This window comes from Anomaloglossus baeobatrachus, chromosome 10 (genome assembly GCF_048569485.1).
Source record: "Anomaloglossus baeobatrachus isolate aAnoBae1 chromosome 10, aAnoBae1.hap1, whole genome shotgun sequence".
NCBI lineage: Eukaryota > Metazoa > Chordata > Amphibia > Anura > Aromobatidae > Anomaloglossus > Anomaloglossus baeobatrachus.
The window spans coordinates 16,724,381-16,746,995 of NC_134362.1; the positions used below are offsets into that span (position 1 = coordinate 16,724,381).

General features: G+C 43.5%; 1 protein-coding gene across 1 annotated transcript in view; it reads right to left on the reverse strand.

The window, feature by feature from the left end:
• Positions 1 to 22,615, reverse strand: part of SHANK2 (SH3 and multiple ankyrin repeat domains 2) — a 724,216-nt gene that overhangs the window by 484,288 nt on the left and 217,313 nt on the right. Inside the window, exons 8-9 of the mRNA XM_075326528.1 lie at positions 19,322 to 19,438; positions 14,161 to 14,238 (exon numbers count right to left, since the gene is read on the reverse strand). Of these exons, the coding sequence (XP_075182643.1) occupies positions 14,161 to 14,238; positions 19,322 to 19,438 (195 nt within the window). The remainder of the gene's footprint in view (positions 1 to 14,160; positions 14,239 to 19,321; positions 19,439 to 22,615) is intronic.

Genomic DNA, 22,615 nt, shown 5'->3' on the forward strand with positions numbered 1-22,615 from the left:
CATTTAATGTATACGCAGCTATGGGATTACTCCGTCCTAGGTGCATTACTTTACATTTATCAACATTAAATCTCATTTTCCGAGTGTCTGCCCATTCAGACATCTTATCCAGATCGTTTTGTAATATTGTACTATCAAGGTCCATTTTTAATATCCTACATAGTCTGGTGTCGTCAGTAAAGACACCAAACTATGTAGGATATTAAAAACGGACCTAAAAATCTTTCACTTTTTATGGTACAAGGTACTGTTCTTTAATCCCTCGTCAGTATAAATGTGCAGCCCAAGTTTAATAGGTGGTCCCCAGAATTAGAAAAGCAGGACTCCAAAAATCTGCACCGCTCCCTATCCACAGGTTACCTGTGATATCCCATCTCTCCACCATACACATCAATGATGCTGACCAGCAATTATAAACTGTAGAAAGGGGCGGCTCTGATTTTAGAAGGTAGTCGTGTTTTTATAATCCTATAAGCTTATATAAAAAAAAAAGATTAAAAAATGACGTCTTTGTGTACCTTTATATTTTAAATTAATAAATTAATTTATTTTGCAAGGAATTTGCAAGGAAATCACTAGATTAAATTGACAACTGTTTGTTACCATTTCTCTGACTGGACAGTATCAGACTATGGAGGGACGAACCCGATTGACAAGGCAAATGATCCCTTCCACTTGTCAATTTAATCAGTTATATTTACGAAGAATAAAGGGAGAATACACTGATGCACGACTATTATAAAAAATGTCAAGGATTTTTTTTCCTCAATCTTAAAGGGCTTATCCAAAACCTCTCACAGTCATTTTGGTAAAAGAGAGGAGCTGCTGCTGTGGTGTCCGATGCATGTTAACTGGACAGGTGTAAAATACCTGCCGGCCGTGCATAAGATTTCGCAAGCAACCAAAAGGGACAGAAGTGAGGGGAATCGGAGAACCCCCTTTAAATTTGAGTCAAAGAGGTTTGCAATAAAAGCAATGCAAATGCATCAAAAATACATTTATGGAGTATATAGGTGAACAGGATGAGTAAATCATTGCTACACTTTACTCCCCCATCTATCACAGAGTCCATTTACTGGGCAGATAATGACTACATGGCACAGGGCGCCACACAGTGACAGCGAGGCACAGTGACAGCGAGGGACATTAGGCAGACAGATTATCACTTTTGCAAATTTAGGGAAATAGGAGACCGGTAATTTATCCTCTCTGCTCTAAACCTTCTAATATTGGTTTATTAGGTGCAATATGGATCTAAATGTCACCAAATACATTACAATTCTCCTTGGTGGACTTTTACAATTATCATGCACAGGTACAGTATATTTTTACAGTGAAGCTAGTGTTTCTGCTGAGAATTCCTCCACCCTACATGCAGCAAACTGGGTACAAAAAAAAAAAAAAAAAGAAACTGCAGCCCACACATTGCGTAACTCACAGCATACATGAAGCAGAACCAGAGCTGATGGCAAATGACTACCAGAAAGCAGAAAATCACTGCGGAAGCCCCCCTAATGCAATCATGTCACTTGTTAATATCATCTGCAACAAGCTTTCATTTAATTGCCACTTCATTTGCTAAATGTATCACGGACAAAATCCATTTAAAATGCATTTAAAGCAGCTGAAATAGTTCCAGCTAATATATTATACCTAACGCTGCGGTCACGTAACTATCTCCCCCTTGGAAATGTCATAAGTTGCAATTTGAACATTAAAATGACATGCAACCTATGGCTCTGCAGATGTTGGGAGTTGTAGTTGCCTTTGCAGCTGGAGGTCTGCAGCGTTGTGCCTTCGGTGTTTTACTTGACGGCACAACGAGGGTTAAGGGGAAAAGCGATTCCCCCTCCGTCACCAGACAAAATATTTCTCCAGGAAAGCGAGATCTTTCCCCAATAATGACAAATGCAGTTCTCAGGTGGTAATTACCTTCAGCTCTTCTCCTCGTCCTGGCTGAGAGTGCTCATCTCCTCTCACACTATATTCCCTGCCTCCAGTATCCTCCTCCGAAATATATGCTAGATGCTATGCTTCTGTGCAGCAATTGAGTGATCTGCCAATAATGGCCTGCTTACTTATTAAAAAAAAAAAAAAAAAAGTCTCTTAGCAACCATGTCTTAGATCTTAATGTGTAGCTCCTCCAAATATGAATCATTATTCCATCTGTGCTTTGACAATAGTCTTAAAATAGTTCTTACATGTCAGGTATGGTCAGCCATGCATGTAATGTCAGGGCGGATGAGGCTGCCCGGCTTTGGTGTAGACCAAGTAGTGGACGACACATGCTACTTCATCTGACCTGAAGCGTCAGCTTAGAACATGGCGCTAAAATATCAATCAGGAGGACTCCAAGTGAATGAAACTTCAGAGATATCAATCAATCCAGTAAGGAAGAGTCAGCATCGCCTGGAAATAAGTCACAACAGGATGACCGAGAGGAAAGAGCAAAACAACCCACAAGTGGGGAGCCGATTTGCAGGTGGTGGCCACTGACAGTTCCTCTCCCCTTTTCCTCCCGGGCTGATCCTTCTCTAGTTTTGCTTTTTTCTAGTCCTCGTCAGTGCTGGCACATACAGCCCACTCGGGGGGCACAGGGAATCCAGCTCCTCCGTACAAGAAGTTTTGCTGCAACTCCCACACAGTCTCGAGAGCAAGGAGCAGATGCCAAGATGTGGACTGTAACACGAGGAGCCGGACAGGGCGTCAAACCAGTACCTTAATAAAAGGAGGAACCCAACAAAAAGTTCTCCACCGGATACTCATGTGGAAAGTGTCAGAATCAGTCTACATGAGGATGGCAAAAGCCCGATGTGCAGTAGTGGGACCAAAGCTCAAACCCAACACGGTGCAGCTCGAATGGCATTTGCCAGAGACATCAGGATCGGCACTGGTGCCTCAATCCCTTCCCAGTAAGAAAGAAGGATCCCAGTGATTGTGTGTGGCAGACATGAAAAAGTCTGGATAAGGTTAGGCTCACTGCATCATCATCCAGCATGACCGGTCAGTAATGGTCTGAGGAGGCATATCCACGTTATAACCAATGGTGTCCTGTCAGCTACAGGTACCACTGTCAGACCTCACACTGGTGGAGTGTGCCCTGGGTTCATAGAATCATACAATGTTAGAGTTAGAACGGACCTCCAGTTCAATGCAGGAGTCACTAAACCATCTTAGACAGATGTCTGTCCAGCCCCTGAAGACTTCATTGAAGGAGAACTCATCACCTCTCGTGGCCGCCTGTTCGACTCGTTGATCTCACTGTCAATTTTTTTTTATATTATCTAATCTGTATCTTCTCCATTTCAGTTTCATCCCATTTTTTCTCATGTTTCCATGTGCAAATGAGAATAAGGATGATCCCTCTACACTGTGACATCCCTTCAGATATTTGTAGACGGCTATTAAATTTCCTCTTAGCCTTCTTTTTTGCAAGCAAAACATTCCCAGATACTTTCACCGTTCCTTGTAGGACATAATTTGCAGACCGGTCATCATCCTGATAGCTCTTTTTTGAATCTGCTCCAGTTTTTCAATGTCTTTTTTTTAAAAAAATGTGGTGCCCAGAACTGGACACAGTATTCCAGATGAGGTCTGACCAAAGAGGAGTAGAGGGGGTAATGATTTCAAGTGATCTAGACTCTGTGATTCTCGTCATACATCCCAGAACTGTGTTTGCCTTTTTTGCTGCTGCATCACACTGTTGACTCCTGTGCTGTCTATGATCTATTAGTATACCCAAGTCTTTTTCACACGTGTTGTTGCTTAGTTCTTTTCTGTAGATATTATTTTTCTTTTTCTTGCCTAGATGTAGAATCTTGCATTTCTCCCTTTTAAATACCATTCTATTAGTTGCTGCCCATTGTTCCAGGTTATCTAGATCCTTCTGAATCCTTTCTCTGTCTTCTCTAGTGTTAGCTATCCCTCCTAGCTTTGCATCATCTTCAAACTTGATCAGCTTATCTAAAATTCCCTCATCTACATTATTTATAAACATATTGAACAACACTGGGGCCAAGACAGAGCCTTGTGTTACCCCACTTGAAACACTCTTCCAATTGAATTTGCAGATATTTATTTACACGCTTTCATTAGGATCACTGAGACAGTTATGAATCCACCTAACCGTTGCCTTGTCAGTCTCATACTTGGTAATTTTTTCAATAAGGATGGTATGAGATAGTTTATTAAATGCTTTGCTGAAGTTGAGATATACTATATCTGCCGCATTTCCCTGATCCACCCAGTCAGTGATTCCATCATAGAAGGAAATTAGATTAGTCTGGCATGACTTGTTTGCTACAAACCCATGCTGTCTCTGGTTAATTACTGTATTCTCATCCAAGTATTTACATACATGTTGTTTTTTATTTTGTTTAAAGATCTTTCTTGGTATAGAAGTCCGGCTCACAGGCCTGTAATTTCCTGGTTCCATCTTCTTTCCTTTTTTGAAGATAGGGACAACATTTGCACTTCTCCAATCCTCTGGGACGTTTTCTGTTCTCCAGAAATTTTCAGAGATTCTGGTTAGTGGTTCTGCAATTTCAGTGAGAATTTCATTTAACAAAATCTCCCATCCTTCTTGGACATTTCTGTCCTTTAGAACACTCGGCCATTGGACATTTCCTAACCTCTTTCTCAGTCCATTAAAATCTGCCTTCTTGAAGTCCAATCTTAAAGTCTGAGTCCTTGTAGGTCTTCCTCCATTTATAATCCAAATATTGAGGATCGCATGATTGCTGCCTCCTAAATTCCCAGCCATTTTTACTTTCTCAACCATTTTCTCCCTGTTGGTAAGAATTAGGTCCAAGATCACAGATCCTCTTATTCTCTCTTCTAGCTTTTGAAAGATAAAGTTGTCAGAGTTGTGAGAGAAGATAACAATTTTTTGGACCCATTACTTTGCGTGAGAGATTCCCAGCAAATGTCCAGATAGTTAAAATCTCACATGATCACTATGTCGTACTTTTTTGAGAACAAAGACATCTGATGTAAAAAAGGTTCCTCCTGGTTTAGGGCAATACTCAACCTCATATGGCCAGAGTGTGCAGGCAGATCCTGGATAAGGATTGAACAGTCCTTAGGCTATTCCAGGTCTGAATCCAACTGAGAACCTGTAGGACACTGTAACGCCCAGGCCAGCGTCCTCGCATGCTCGTGCTCCCCTCCTCCAGCGAGGACATTGGCGTTCTCACCTGTTTGGGCGTCCTGCTGCGGGGGTCCCAGTCCCATTTCATGCTGCGGCCTCCCCGAGCGTCTGTGCACCTTGCAAACCTCCAGTCTCTGCCCGTAGGGCGCACCCACGATCACGCCCCTTTTCTTAAAGGGCTAGCGCCCTCTCAAACCCAGAAGTGCTTCCCAGGTCAGCTGGGAAACTGTAGGTACTTAATGCACCCTAGCCCTATGCTAGGTGCCTCGACAATGAGTTTAGTTATTGGTAGTTGTCAGGTCCCCTAACACTGTGCTGCTGTTCCGTAGTGTTAGACATACTGCTTACACCTGTCTGTATTGCAGAGTACCGCTGCTATTTCCACTACCTGCTGCTGCCTCCACATCAGCCGCCTATCACAATACCTGGTGCCACAAACTATCATCACCAGCTGCTACCATCCATCCATCCATACTGGACAGAACCTCTACACCAGCTGCTGCCATCCATCCATCCACCCGTCCATCCATCCATACCGGACAGAACCTCTACAGCAGCTGCTACCATCCATCCATCCATCCATACTGGACAGAACCTGTACACCAGCTGCTGCCAATCATCCATCCATCCATCCACCCGTCCATCCATCCATACCGGACAGAACCTCCACACCAGCTGCTGCCATCTATACATCCACCCGTCCATCCATCCATACCGGACAGAACCTTTACAGCAGCTGCTACCATCCATCCATCCATACTGGACAGAACCTTTACAGCAGCTGCTACCATCCATCCATCCATACTGGACAGAACCTGTACACCAGCTGCTGCCATCCATCCACCCGTCCATCCATCCATACCGGACAGAACCTCCACACCAGCTGCTGCCATCTATACATCCACCCGTCCATCCATCCATACCGGACAGAACCTCTACACCAGCTGCTGCCATCTATACATCCACCCGTCCATCCATCCATACCGGACAGAACCTCTACACCAGCTGCTGCCATCTATACATCCACCCGTCCATCCATCCATACCGGACAGAACCTCCACACCAGCTGCTGCCATCTATACATCCACCCGTCCATCCATCCATACCGGACAGAACCTCTACACCCGCTGCTGCCATCTATACACCCACCCGTCCATCCATCCATACCGGACAGAACCTCTACACCAGCTGCTGCCATCTATACACCCACCCGTCCATCCATCCATACCGGACAGAACCTCTACACCAGCTGCTGCCATCAATCCATCCATCCACCCATACTGGACAGAACCTCCACACCAGCTGCTGCCATCTATACATCCACCCGTCCATCCATCCATACCGGACAGAACCTCTACACCAGCTGCTGCCATCAATCCATCCATCCACCCGTCCATCCATCCATCTTGGATGGAACCTCTGTACCAGCTGCTGTTGCAACTCTATTGTCGTTCCCATAAAACAAAGAAAAACTTTAGGATCAGCTCACCTCTAGATTTGCTGTGGCCGGTTTTAGAGATCAATGCACGGACAGTCAGCGGGCCAGATTCCGGGATAAATGAAGCAAGAAAAAAAATGTTTCATCCAGACATTGAAAATATAATATCCCAATTCCATTTTGTGGAATTGGGATATTATATTTTCAATGTCTGGATGAAACATTTTTTTCTTGTCGTTCCCATACCCCTGGGGCCAGCAAACTCAATACCAGTCTTCCCGAGTGGCACCCAGATCTTTCCTGCAGTGTAACACCATCAGGAACTCAGTTGAGAACCAAGTTCGGGTCCGTAGTCAAGCCACTCTGAGTTTTCCGTGTGTTGCGCCCCAGTGGGTCCACTAAATCCCTGCTCGCCTGGCGAGCCTAACAGACACAATGTATCAGTGCATCTGATGCTTCCACATAGTGTCCCAGACTGTCCTTATGCAGCTCTGCAATGAGATCCCCACAGGACACCATCCAGGGTCTCATCCGGAGCATGCCCAGACATTACCAGGGGTGCATACACATTAAAAGTCACATTAAAGGTTGCCGTGATGAAATTGGAACAAATTGGATCCGTCTTATTGAGCTCTCACTTGGTTGATCGGTTTGGTTTACAATGGCCGTTGATAACGATTTTCTTAAGTTAGGAAATGATTTCCAACTCAAATCTTTCGTTCCTAGAGATCCGATATGTGATTTTCATATTCCCTCTTTTTTTGGGCAGTGTGTATGGCAATGATGGAAATAGCAGGACTGCTGATGTTTCCAGAATAGCTGCAGAGAATTGCTGGGTGATGCCAAGACAAAGAAGGACGGAGTAGTAAACATCTTCTCTGATGTTTTTTCACTACTGACCACAAAAAGGGATGGACAGTACAGGAATAATAATGGACCTACAGCCCAGCCCGGAAATGATATGTAAATCCAGTATCCAATATCATAAACACTATTACTATCCAGATTTCTAATTTGTCCATAAAAGTTAGGTGTAACGGTGTCCACAGCTCAATATCGGCTTCCACAGAAGCTGAGGGGCTCTTTAATATTTAGACTTGGCAGCATCTGACTATTGGCTCAAGACAAATAGAGTAACACAGAATTACTAGACAATGACAAACTCCGAATCCAAGGGAACCGTCCGGGGAAACCGGGCCAAGATCCAGGAGAGGAGGCAGAACAATTAGGCACACGAAAGGTTGAACAAACCAGTTCAGAGCCGTGTCAATGAGCCAAGAAGGGTTTTCTGCTCCTTTTCAAACGTTACCATAGGATAGGAATCCTTACAAAAGTAGCATTACTCACCCCTAGAATCACGGCCCTGCTCCAGCGCTGCCGCTTTGGTGGGATGACGCCACTGACTGGCTACAGGGTCCGGTGATTGGGACATCCGATCCTGGCAACGGGGACTTTTTCTTTCCTTGGTAAGGACTTCTCTGACTTTATACCTGAGTAACTGGGTGGCAAAGTGCACTGCACCCCAACATATCACCTCCGTGCCGCAGAGAGGACCAGAGTGGCTGCGGCTGGTGCAAGAGCACATCCCCGGGAGCACCGTTAGGGAAGTGATAGTTGATCATACAACATATCAGTCAGTCAGATTTTATTCCTCTACCCAGACTTCACAAACAGGAGTCCTCTACTAAATAAGGAGGGACTTCATGTATTAGATTCTGCATGTAACTGGAGGTACAGTGTGACCCACTGTTCTGCAGAGGTTACACTATTATGGCAAAGAACCTAAAACTTATCATAAATGGACTCTGTCAGCCCAAAATCACTGTTCAAACCAAGCACAGGCGCCAGTGGCGTAGCAACTGCTTTTGCCGCCCGAGGCGGTTGTTAAATTTGCCGCCCCCCTCCATTGGCCATCAATAATCCAGAATATATATAACTTGGGTATCTTGGGTATTGGGTGACGGATGGAGGGGGCAGTGGCTGATGGGGAGAGCAGTGGCGTAGGAAGGGGGGCAGCGGCTGATGGGGAGACGGTGGCGGATGCAGGGGGGCAGCGGCTGATGGGGAGAGCGGTGGCGGATGCAATGGGGCAGCAGCTGATGGGGAGAGCGGTGGTGGATGCAGGGGGGCAGCAGCTGATGGGGAGAGCGGTGGTGGATCGGAGGCAGTAGCGGCGGTGGATCGGGGGCAATCACTCTCCTCAGCTTTCACGGATGAAGTGAAGCTGAGGGGAGTGGTCACCTACAGGTCACCGGCCCCAGATCCAAGGTGATTGGAGAGATCGGTCACAAGGTCGATCTCTCCAATGAGACCTGGGGGTGGGTTAAACAAAGTTCACCCAGCTCCAGCCAATGATCAGGGCTATAGCTGCACTGATCATGGCTGGATTTCAATGTTTCAGCCATTTTCAATGGCTGAAATATCACAGTGGCTGTGATTGGCTGAGCGGCGTTCGTCAGCCATTCACAACCTCCGTAGGTCCAGGGGGGAGACACCACCCCTCCTGAGGTCAGGCAGAGGTCCCCTCCTCCCCGAATCTAAGGTTTTTGCACACTGATCGCAGCCACCGAGGCTCCGGGGCCGCGATTTCGCCATGACGTACTGGGTACTTCATGGGTCGTTAAGTACTAGGTCACCATGATGTACCGAGTATGTCATGGGTCATTAAGAGGTTAATCAACAATTATTATTTCTTCTATGTTTTTCTATTTTTTATATTTTACCCCTAAAATGCCGCCCCCCTGAAACGTGCCGCCTGGGGCGGACCGCCCCCTCCTCCCCCCCTTTGCTATGCCACTGACAGGCGCTGGATGTACCCTTAGTGTGGCTGCGCAGTGCAGTCCTCCTTCTCACCTATATGTCTACCATCTATCTCCACCCTTATTTGGCCCTTGTAAAGCCAGAGCTGTCAATCAAGAAAGAGAGGGGTGGAGATAGATGTCAAACGAATAGGTGGGAAAGAGGACTAAATTGTTCAGTGATGACAAGGGTGCATCGGGCGTCTGTGCTGGGTTTGTAGTCTCCTGAAGATTTGATCATAAAATAAAATTGCTATATCAGTGATCATTTTAATATTCGGCCATAACAGCTATTACAGAGGTTGCCCGTTACTTTTACTACACCTTTATCCTTAGGATAGGTCATCAATGTCTGATCGGCCGGAGTCAGACACCCGGCACCTCTACTAATCAGCTGTACCCAGTGCTGGCGGCAACAGCTAGAAATGCTCAGTTGTGGAGCTGCCCTATCAACTGACAGCGGCCCGGTACTGCACATACGCCGCCTATTGATTTGAGTAGGAGGCAGATGTGCAGTACCTGGCCACAGTCGCTATAAAAAAACAGGGCAGGTCCAGAACTGAGCATTTCCAACTGCCTGCTGCCACCGCCGGCACCGACAACAGCTGGTCAGTGGTGGACCCTGGCCGATCAGACATTGATGACCTATCCCAATTATCCCAAAGTAGTGGACAAACTCTTTAAATACCGAGGCTAAAGCCTGCTTTACACATTACGATCCAGCATACAATATCGTCTGCGATCGTAACCGCCCCCATCATATGTGTGGCACGTTCAATTTGTTGAATGTGCCGCACATACGATTAACCCCCGTCACACGTACTTACCCGTCCATACGACCTCGCTGTGGGCAGCGAACGTCCACTTCCTGGAGTGGGAGGGATGTTTGGCGTCACAGCGATGTCACGCGGCAGCCGGCCAATAGAAGCGGAGGGGCGGAGTTGAGCGGGTCGTAAACATCCCGCCCACCTCCTTCCTTCTGCATTGCTGGCCGGGAGCCGCAAGACACAGGTAAGATCTGTTCATCGTTCCCAGGGTGTCACACCCTGCAATGGACCTTACGATGCCGGATGTGCGTCACTTACGACGTGACCCCACCGACACATTGTAAGATACATTGCAGCGTGTAAAGCAGACTTTAAGACTCATGCACACAACAGAATTTTCTGTCTGAGTGCCCCTCTGTTAAAAAACCGGAGCACACTTGGGCTAATGTTATACAGCAATGAAATATTCTTTTCACTGACCGATTTGATATGTGAACAAAATCTCAGCATGCACAATATTCCTCCAGAAATCGGATTAAACTCACCCATTCAAATGTATGGGTGCGAGACTAAAATCAGATGCCACAGTATAGCAACCAGTTTTTACGGATACATTGCAATTCTTTTACATAAGAAACTGTAAATGGCCCTGTAAACTATTAAAAGCTGCTGCTTTAAAAAAAATCATATTACCATCATCCTACTTTTCTGGATGAACCTCTGAGTGATTTCTTATACGGTGTGGTGAGCCTTCCCTTCCAGATCCTCCATATTCTGGATTGTATGTGAATTCACATGTTCTGCGGTCACATCCCCCACCCTCCCCGCAGAATAATCTCCGTAGTGTGGTGGAATTTCCATGACATTACATTTGGGGTTTCTGCTTCCTTCTATGGAGCAACCATGATCTGATCCGTTATACAGTGTAATTTTTAGCAGCCACCTTCTCATCCTGATGGCGCTTTCCATACGAATTAACTATGTGGTTTCCCATAAACTACGGTAAGTACTGAAGGGGTCACATAAGGGAGGAAGAGTCCGCCAGATTTTTAATAATGGTCATATCAGACGAGTGTAATTTGCATCACTCTGCACACGAACAGCACACTGACCAATGGACGTCAACATACGGGCGCACACGAGATATTTTACACCCCGCACCTGGAATTAGTCTTAGCCGTTTTCCTTGTTTTAATTCTGCCAAATGTAATTTGGCTCATCCTCGACAAGGAAGAAAGCGCAGAAAGCATTGCCCACGGACGGGGTCACGTCTGTGATATTTGTCCCTAACTGCATAGTGAAGTTGGCCTTTGATTGGTGGCTTGGCCGGACTAATTGTGCTCGGTGCAGAAGAAACAGGTTGCTCAAACACTAAAGTCAAGGGGCAGTAGACATAATCTAAGTACGTCGCCTCGCCATCTTCCATCATCCAACATGGGGAGACACTAGGTCAGCCCCATGACCTCTGAGGGATTTTCCGCCATCCAACATGGGAGACACTAGGTCAGCCCCATTACCTCTGAGGGATTTTTCGTCATCCAACATGGGGAGACAGTAGGTCAGCCCCATTACCTCTGAGGGATTTTCCATCATTCAACATGGGAAGACACTAGGGCAGCCCCATTACCTCTGAGGGATTTTCCATCATCCAACATGGGAAGACACTAGGTCATCCCCATTACCTCTGAGGGATTTTACATCATCCAACATGGGGAGACACTAGGTGAGCCGCATTACCTCTGAGGGATTTTCCGTCATCCAACATGGGAGACACTAGGTATCCCCATTACCTCTGAGGGATTTTCCATCATCCAACATGGGAAGACACTAGGTCAGCCCCATTACCTCTGAGGGATTTTCCGCCATCCAACATGGGAGACACTAGGTCAGCCCCATTACCTCTGAGGGATTTTTCGTCATCCAACATGGGGAGACAGTAGGTCAGCCCCATTACCTCTGAGGGATTTTCCATCATTCAACATGGGAAGACACTAGGGCAGCCCCATTACCTCTGAGGGATTTTCCATCATCCAACATGGGAGACACTAGGTCATCCCCATTACCTCTGAGGGATTTTACATCATCCAACATGGGGAGACACTAGGTGAGCCGCATTACCTCTGAGGGATTTTCCGTCATCCAACATGGGAGACACTAGGTATCCCCATTACCTCTGAGGGATTTTCCATCATCCAACATGGGAAGACACTAGGTCATCCCCATTACCTCTGAGGGATTTTCCGTTATCCAACATGGGAGACACTAGGTCATCCCCATTACCTCTGAGGGATTTTCCGTCATCCAACATGGGAGACACTAGGTCAGCCCCACTACATCTGAGGGATTTTCCATCATCCAACATGGGAAGACACTAGGTCATCCCCATTACCTCTGAGGGATTTTCCGTCATCCAACATGGGAGACACTAGGTCAGCCCCATTACCTCTGAGGGATTTTCCATCATCCAACATGGGAAGACACTAGGTCATCCCCATTACCTCTGAGGGATTTTCCGTCATCCAACATGGGAGACACTAGGTCATCCCCATTACCTCTGAGGGATTTTCCGTCATCCAACATGGGGAGACACTAGGTCATCCCCATTACCTCTGAGGGATTTTCCATCATCCAACATGGGAAGACACTAGGTCATCCCCATTACCTCTGAGGGATTTTCCATCATCCAACATCTGAAGACACTAGGTCATCCCCATTACCTCTGAGGGATTTTCCATCATCCAACATGGGAGACACTAGGTCAGCCCCATTACCTCTGAGGGATTTTCCATCATCCAACATGGGAAGACACTAGGGCAGCCCCATTACCTCTGAGGGATATTCCGTCATCCAACATGGGAAGACACTAGGTCAGCCCCATTACATCTGAGGGATTTTCCGTCATCCAACATGGGAAGACACTAGGTCATCCCCATTACCTCTGAGGGATTTTCCATCATCCAACATCTGAAGACACTAGGTCATCCCCATTACCTCTGAGGGATTTTCCATCATCCAACATGGGAGACACTAGGTCAGCCCCATTACCTCTGAGGGATTTTCCATCATCCAACATGGGAAGACACTAGGGCAGCCCCAATACCTCTGAGGGATATTCCGTCATCCAACATGGGAAGACACTAGGTCAGCCCCATTACATCTGAGGGATTTTCCGTCATCCAACATGGGAAGACACTAGGGCAGCCCCATTACCTCTGAGGGATTTTCCATCATCCAACATGGGAGACACTAGGTCAGCCCCATTACCTCTGAGGGATTTTCCATCATCCAACATGGGAAGACACTAGGTCAGCCCCATTACATCTGAGGGATTTTCCGTCATCCAACATGGGGGAGACACTAGGTCAGCCCCATTACATCTGAGGGATTTTCCGTCATCCAACATGGGAGACACTAGGTCATCCCCATTACCTCTGAGGGATATTCCGTCATCCCCATTACCTCTGAGGGATTTTCCATCATCCAACATGGGAAGACACTAGGTCATCCCCATTACCTCTGAGGGATTTTCCATCATCCAACATGGGAAGACACTAGGGCAGCCCCATTACCTCTGAGTGAAGCCGATAGGAGCCCAAGAGCTTGTGGATCAGAAATTTATGCCACATCTTATTAATATGCCATAAATGAAGTTTGTGTTATATTCCCCCCCAAAAAAGGCGGTGCTGTTACATTGGTTTGGCAGACAGATTTTTCGTCCACCTCCTCCATACATAGGAACGCTGGGCTCATGTGTTCAATGGGGAGAAAGTAGAAAGCCGCTGCAAAACATGTCTGACGACCACTTATCTCCCCTTACAAAACAATAAATTCACCCTTCCCCATCCTTCTGGCTCCCAAATTCCTCATTGTCTGTTGGGAGGCTCCCAACACCCCACATGGTACGCCAGTCCAGCAAAAAATCAGATTGTTTGGCTGACTTTCATCTAATGTGCACAAGGAATTAAATCCGCACTAAAAAGTTAACTTTTAGTAAACTAATGCTCGTACCTGGAAAGGTGATTGACTGTTGTAATTTTTTATCTCCTTGTTAGCTCCTCTGAACAGAAGGACCCGGGCACAGCTGTCCTGTGTAAAGAGAACCGGAAACCTTATCAGAAAAATCGGAAATTAACAATCACTTATCATTTGACAATAAGAGGATAAAATGTTCCTCCACTTAGCTGTCCAGTAAAATATTTGGGTAACCCTGAAGGGCCAGATACAGATCTCCCCAGGAATCTGCCTCCAGAACTTGTAAATGAAAGGAGAAGTTACCAGTGTGAGACATGTAGATCAGGACAGCAGACTGTCAGTCATTACATGTCTCACACTGGTAACAGGGAGATCAGTGTCTGGTCCATAGATTGGAACAGCTCATATACTTATTAAGAACAACATGAATTTCCCTGGAATAAGACATCGGATCGCAGATATCAAGGTAACATTTTACTGTCACGTTGTTACTACAGGTGTGTATAGGTACGAGAGGATTCCCGGTGAGCGGCACAACACAGAGGGAAAACCAGGGTAGAAATAAAATGGAAGGCTCTGGCGCTAGGGAGAGGGGAGCAGGGTCACCTCCTAACACTCACCTAAGGCTGATCCCTGCACTACATAACGTCACTGGACGGGTACTTTCACCTCTGTGCCTAGGCCTTCGCTGACCCTGAACTTACTCTGACTAGTGAAGGCGAGTGAGACGAGATGCTAGTATCGCCACTGCAATAACACAACATGAGGAATTTAAGACAAACATGAGAGACACAACAAATAGCACTCCACAGCTTCTCCAGCAGGAACTTCTCAGCTGCAATCAAAACAACACCTCAGCTTCTCCAGAGACTGGCTCCTTCAAAGTGGACAGCATAGGTATGAGCTATAGCTGGCATAGGGAGAAGTAAGGAGCGGATATTTATAGCAGAAGAGAGTGTCTGCAGCTGAGATTACAGCTACCTGTTAGATCACTGCAGGATAGAAATTAACCTTAACTCCTTCAGTACCAGATGGAATTAAATATGCTCCAACTCAGGGTAAACGACAAGCAGGCACTAAATCGAATCTGTGATCAAAAATACGTTGTGACCGTCTGATCCCAGATGCCTCGAGATCATAACCGGCCGTGACACACTCGTGACATTTATTCAGATTTTCATGACCTGCATGCCCAGATAGACGACTTAGGAGGGTTGATCCTACTTGATCCTACTATCTGAAAATAGGTTTTGTATCACAGAACAATGTGTCTACAATGTTGAATTTAATTGTTCTTTTTCTTTTGATTTTACAAGGCTCGGCCACCATAGAACTAATACTATTTGCTACCTTCATCTCTCTGAAATAAAAAACAAAAAAACGCTCTCAGCTGTTTATTTCATTATGCTGATTTTATAACTGCTCAGCACTGAGGGGACTACGTCAGTCTCTGGGCTTACAAATTTACACCTTTAATTATACTGCATGTGCCTTTAATTAGAATAATCCTCTTATACCAGTAAAACGTGTCCACTGGGAAAAGACACAGCACCTATGATGTAACCTGACAAAGAACGTGGCCTCACTGGCGGACACACACAGAAAAGGGCCCCTGTGCAAGAACAATATTTGGGCCCTTTGCAGCCCAAAACCTCATCAAAAAGTACAATTCCACCTGCTTTGGAGGTGTAAGTGCCCCCCCCCAACGTGCACAGGCTGCACCAATCATATGTCCGCTCCTGCCGTAAATGGAGGAACGTATGGATGATCTGCGTAGGTTTATCTCCAGAGACAAGTTTACATCACATACTAATTTAATATGCAATGGTACTTGGCGGGCAAGAACCAAAAAATACCATCAAATATCCTTTGATGCAATACACATAAGTTTTATTAGATCAGATAAAGAGAAAAAAAACCACCACAGTGTAATATAAAAACAATACAAAAGTGCTCATACGAGACCTACCAACATATAAATTTATATCTACCATTAATATGTAAATATTTTTTATTAATAGCAAGTGTTATAGTTGGCAAAAACCCATCATTAATAAAGAATTATTATTAGATGACATAAATAGTTACAATATATATTAAAGGTTAGAGATATATTTCGATGGTATATCCACATGATGTCCAAAATATCTCTCAATCAATTAATATTCAGGGCATAAATATTGACTACCTAAAATATATAAAAAATAATAACATGATATTATCCAAACTAGTTATGATACACAGGGTTTAGTAACAAAAAAAATCAAAATATACATTACTAGTTTTTATATATATCATGGCCAATATTACAAACAATTAAAGAACTCCCAGGTAATTAGGGATTCTATAATACACCACTGAATCTTAAAGGTGCTGCCCTTAATATCATGGAGAAATTTACCAAAGAGTTAACAGGAAACAATGTCTCCGATATATAAGAATAAGAGGACAACGGAGCACATCATGCATACACTACAAGGTACTGTATATGTATCTACAGCCATCATAGGTGATATAGCGTATTTCATAGAAGCCCCCTATACCGAGGAAAACAGATATTCGCCATAGAGTCTATCAAAAGTTATTACCTGCAGTATGTCAGGAGGTCGGATGAGCACAAACCACACCCTACGCGCGTTTCGGGAACGCCTTCGTCCAGGGGCATAACTTGGCGGCTGTCACCTGGTGAGGAGACTCCTAACTCTAATAATCTGTGATGTCACAGAGGTCTTAACCCCACCAATCATAAAGTGATGGCATATTATATACCGTATATATATATATATATATATATATATATATATATATAGTGTATAAATAAAATATATATATATATATATACATATATAATTATATATATATATATATGTACACATATAATTATATAATATAATTATATAATAAAATTATATATATATTAATATATATACATATATACCCATATATAGCGTATAAATAAAATATATATATATATATATACACATACATATATAATTATATATATATATATATACACACATATAATTATATAATAAAATTATATATATATATATATATATATATATATATATATATATATATATATATATATTACATCTAGTGCGGCCTACTTGGCGGTCTGTGATGGTCCCGGAGGTCGGACCCCCACCAATCATAAAGTTATGGCATATCATATATATATATATATATATATATATATATATATATGCGATAAAAATGAGCGAGCAGATTATGGCCATGTGCACACACACTGCGCTTTGTTATGCACTTTTTGGTGCAGTTTTGTCACAAATTTCCATGCCTATCCTTATGCCGGTAAAGTCAATGAGCATTCTGAATCAATACAAAAATTCTCAAACCAATACTGGACATAACAGCAAATGTTGTGCAACGTCAGACTAAAGCATTGCTATACACAACTCGGAAAACTGAAACAAAACCAGAGAACAGGCGTATATTGTGCAAAATACATAATTTTATTGAACAAGATTAGATCACACACAGATAAATCAATAAAACACTGTGTATTAAAATTTGCATGAAGGCGAATGTGACGGAAAAACCAGGTCAAAGAGATCTACATATACACCCACAAAACCAGATGCTGTAAATAAAAGAGGATAAAGGCAAAGTTGCTGTAAAAAAAAAAATCAACTATAAATATCCCCAAAAATAATCACCAAATGCTCTTTGAAGAGATGTAAAAATGTGGTAAAAACGATTTTTTATAAAGTGTCAAGTGAAGAAGGTTAAATGCAGTGTGGGTGGGAAGACGGCAAATGTATTAGATCATAGCACAACACTGCACGGCAAAAGGATGTCAAATTGATGAGACAATGTGTATTACCTAAAGTGCCTAGTGCAGGATGGCATCCATGGATCGTTCCAATCCGTCACAAATATCTCCCAAAGGACCTTGAGACCCCCAACGCACGTTTCGCTAGAATCTGTTGCTTCATCAGAGAGGGAGATCCTGGATGGGTGTATGTATATATATATATATATATATATATCTTTGACCTAATTTTCCCGTCACATTCTCCTCACTTTTTTAATACACGGTGTTTTATTGATTTATCTGTGTGTGATCCAATTTTGTTCAACAAAATTATGTATTTTGCACAATATACTCTTGCTTTCCGGCTTTGTTTCAATGAGAATTCTGCACACATTGCTTATTTTTTCCTTACAGATTTGGTGCAGAAAATAATCTGCAGCATGTCAATTCTTGGCGCTTTCCTGCCTGCATTTTTCAGCCCTTCCACCCATTGATGTCATTATAAAAAACACATTTTTGGTGCATTTTTCTGCCAAAAGATGCAGACTTGGTGCAGCAAATTTCTGCACCAAATACTCAGTGTGTGCACATACCCTAATGTTTCTTTCTCCAATTTGGTCGTCCAGAAAATAAAGTTGCAGATTTCCTACATTCAGCCCTGAAGGCAGCTTCATACTGCGAGTGTGACCTCAAGGACCATCACACTTTCAGAATTTCTTTACTATTGCACTAGTGGAAGGGACTCGTAATCATTGCCCTGGTGCAAACTCTACTAAGACCTAGCGTTAACTTTTTTATTTTTTTTTAAAGGGGCCATTTTTTATCATTTTACACTGCTCTCCCTGCAGATATCTGTCTATCCTCTCACAAAGACAGCACAGCACACGTGCACATGATGCAATATTGTCTTGCTCAGCCTCCATCAACACGTTTGCTGCCTATGCAGAGCACAGAAGTTGATGACAAACTCATCTCGACTGCATAGGAACTGGTGGCAGATACCAGAATGATAAAACCGCCGCTGGTAGCTTTTACCCTTTCAATTTGCTAAATGTTGGGCAAGCACTCGCTGGACTGTTCAAGAAGAATCGGAGGTTGGGGTGGTAGGGAAGGTGAGATTTAGCACCAGGCCAACCATCTTTATGCCTCCCCTCCCCTTTCACGTTACACAACAGATAGCAATATACATTAATATAACAAAGCTTAGCAGAATGGGGAGTTACATACTAATCACAGTATGACATGAATCTGCTCTTCTGCAGCAGATGGGGGATGTATGACACTGATCTGCTGGTTGTACAGGTGTTACTGATGCATACACTCTAATAGATGTGTCTATAGGTAATAATTCTGTATTTATGACTCTCAATGTGGTTAATGATTACACACAGTATAAGCTCCGGTGTATGTGCTAATTACCTGATTGTACAGAGCGCAGATGTGAAGCGCGGTGTTTCCAGACGCGTTCTGGGCCCCCATATTTGCTCCATAAAACAGTAAGTGCTCCAGATGCTGGTAATGGCCGTATCGACAAGCCTGTGGACCACAAAGAACTTCAGCAACTGACAATGACAATATCATCTCCATTTATTAATTACACCATTCATATAGGAATTGCTTTGACACAACTGATCTATTGTTATCGCTCCTTAATCATCCAGAAATTTTCCATATCCATCGCCTCCACGGCACAGTCCCGCTTGGCTCCTCTTTCTTTTTTTTTTTTTTAACCTCCTTTTTATTAGTTTTTAATAACAAAAACAGATAATCAATAATCATATAATACAATACATTATGAATATGTTAAACTACAAAATTACAGATCATGTATTTCCTCGAATTGGCTCCTCTTTCTTACCATTTTTTCTCCTGAGCTTCCGTATTTTTATTTTATTATTATTTTATATTATTTCAGAGTTGTACCAGGTCTTGTGATACTTTGTTTGTTGTTTTTTTTTGGATGAGCTGTAGTTTTATCATTTTGGGGTTCTTGTGACACTCTGATCTCGTTATTCTATTTTTGGGGGAAGGAAAGTGACATAAAAACAGCATTTTGGCCATTTGTGGTTTCTTTTTTAATTTCTGCGTTAAATATGATAGTTTGTTTGGACAGGTAATCAAGCTGCACAACCGAACCGAAGTTTTTCAATTTTAGTTACGTGCCAGGTAAACGTGTGTGCGATATAAACTTTTATGCATATTTATTTTTTATATATATATATATTTGTGGGTTTTTTTACATTGTTTTTTTATCTGCCCCCCTAAAGAATTTTAACCTGAGATTGCTTGCACAATACACTGCAATAATGTGGTATTGTATGCTTAAATTTACCAATTTCCTACAGTATGAAGCCCTGGGATTAAGTGTCTCTGTCTTTTCGTCAGAGGTATATATACATATATCATATATATATATATATATATATATATATAGTGCCTTGCGAAAGTTTGACTTTTTCAACCTTTTCCCACATTTCAGGCTTCAAACATAAACATAAAAAAAAATAATTTTATGGTGAAGAATCAACAACAAGTGGACACAATTGTGAAGTTGAATGATATTTATTGCTTATTTTAAACTTTTATAAAAAAATAAATAACTGAAAATTGGGGCGTGCAATATTATTCATCCCCTGTAAGTGAATACTTTGTAGCGCCCCCTTTTGCTGCGATTACAGCGGCAGTCTCTTGGGGTATGTGTCTATCAGTTTTGCACATGGAGAGGCTGAAATTCTCGCCCATTCTTCCTTTGTAAACAGCTAGGGCTGAGTGAGGTTGGATGGAGGCGTTTGTGAGCAGCAGTTTTCAGCTCTTTCCACAGATTCTCGATTGGGTTCAGGTCTGGACTGTGACTTGGCCATTCTAACACCTGGATATATTTATTTGTGAACCATTTCATTGTAGATTTTGCTTTATGTTTGGGATCATTGTTTTGTTGGAAGACAAATCTCCGTCCCAGTCTCAGGTCTTTTGCAGACTCCAACAGGTTTTCTTCAAGAATGGTCCTGTATTTGGCTCCATCCATCTTCCCATCAATTTTATCCATCTTCCCTGTCCCTGCTGAAGAAAAGCAGGCCCAAACCATGATGCTGCCACCACCATGTCTGACAGTGGGGATGGTGTGTTCAGGGTGATGAGCTATGTTGCTTTTACGCCATACATATCGTTTGGCATTGTGCCCAAAAAGTTCGATTTTGGGTTCATCTGACCAGAGCCCCTTCTTCCACATGTTTGGTGTCTCCAGGTGGCTTGTGGCAAACTTTAAATTACACTTTTTATGGATATCTTTGAGAAATGGCTTTCTCCTTGCCACTCTTCCATAAAGTCCAGATTTGTGCAGTGTATGACTGATTGTTGTCCTATGGACAGACTCTCCCACCTCAGCTGTAGATCTCTGCAGTTCATCCAGAGGGATCATGGGCCTCTTGGCTGCATCTCTGATCAGTCTTTTCCTTGTGTGAGATGACAGTTTGGATGGACGGCCGGGTCTTTGGTAGATTTGCAGTGGTATGATGCTCCTTTCATTCATAAAGTTGTGCAAATCTTTTTGTAACCAAATCTGACTTTAAACTTCTCCACAACAGTATCCTGGACATGCCTGTTGTGTTCCTTGGTCTTCATGATGCTCTCTGCGCTTTATACAGAACACTGAGACTATCACAGAGCAGGGGCATTTATACGGAGACTTCATTACACACAGGGGGCTTATATTAATCATCATCAGTCATTTAGGACAACATTGGATCATTCAGAGATCCTCAATCAACTTCTGGAGTGAGTTTGCTGCACTGAAAGTAAAGGGGATGAATAATATTGCACGTTCCAATTTTCAGTTTATTCTTTTTTATAAAAGTTTAAAATTTTTATGTTTATGTTTGAAGCCTGAAATGTGGGAAAAGGTTCAAAAATTCAAGGGGGCCAAATACTTATGCAAGGCACAGTATATATATATATATATATAGGAAATGTATGTATATCTGGAATTCTAACCTTAGGGCATAATTACAAGCATTTGTCGCTTATTGACTGAAATTATCACCTTTTCCTAGTGGGAACTTCAGTCTGCTGCTCCGTCATTAAAAGGCTATAAGGCTATGTGATGCACAACAACCCAAGGTGGACAGAAGAGCTCACCTGTAGCCTCAATCAGATGATGATGCCGCCCTATGGGTATGTTAGACATAGTGTGCACACATCTGTACATTGCTCTTCTGGTGCTTGGCGATGGTCGTGCTCTGCAGAGGAGCAGCATTTGTACAGTTTGCATTGCTGTGACATGTCTGCACCAGCAGAGGCTGCCAGAGACCCAGTGTAAAGAGCTGGGATCTGACCGAGCCGGCTCCTAATTCATCATTTACAAGGAGAAACTCCATGTGATCGCTGTCTCCATCACAAGCTCAGCGTGGTAAGAGAAGTCACACAGCAGCATGAATGTTTTATGTAGATGCTGAATGCTACAGATGGCATTAAATAACCAACCACGGATGCCCAATGCACTGAGCGGCAGGGACGGAGCTCCGCATTCATAGACCAGCACAAGAAGCGAAGCCTCCTGCTCCCCGCCGTCTATACTCAGCTGACCCCACTGCACAGTGTACACAGAGCGTGATACATCAGCAGAGTGCTCTATTATACAGTACATGGCAAGACTCATAGGGTGTGCCCAGAGAGCTTCTCCCAGTATATGGCAGGTCTTGTGGGGTGTTTCCAGTA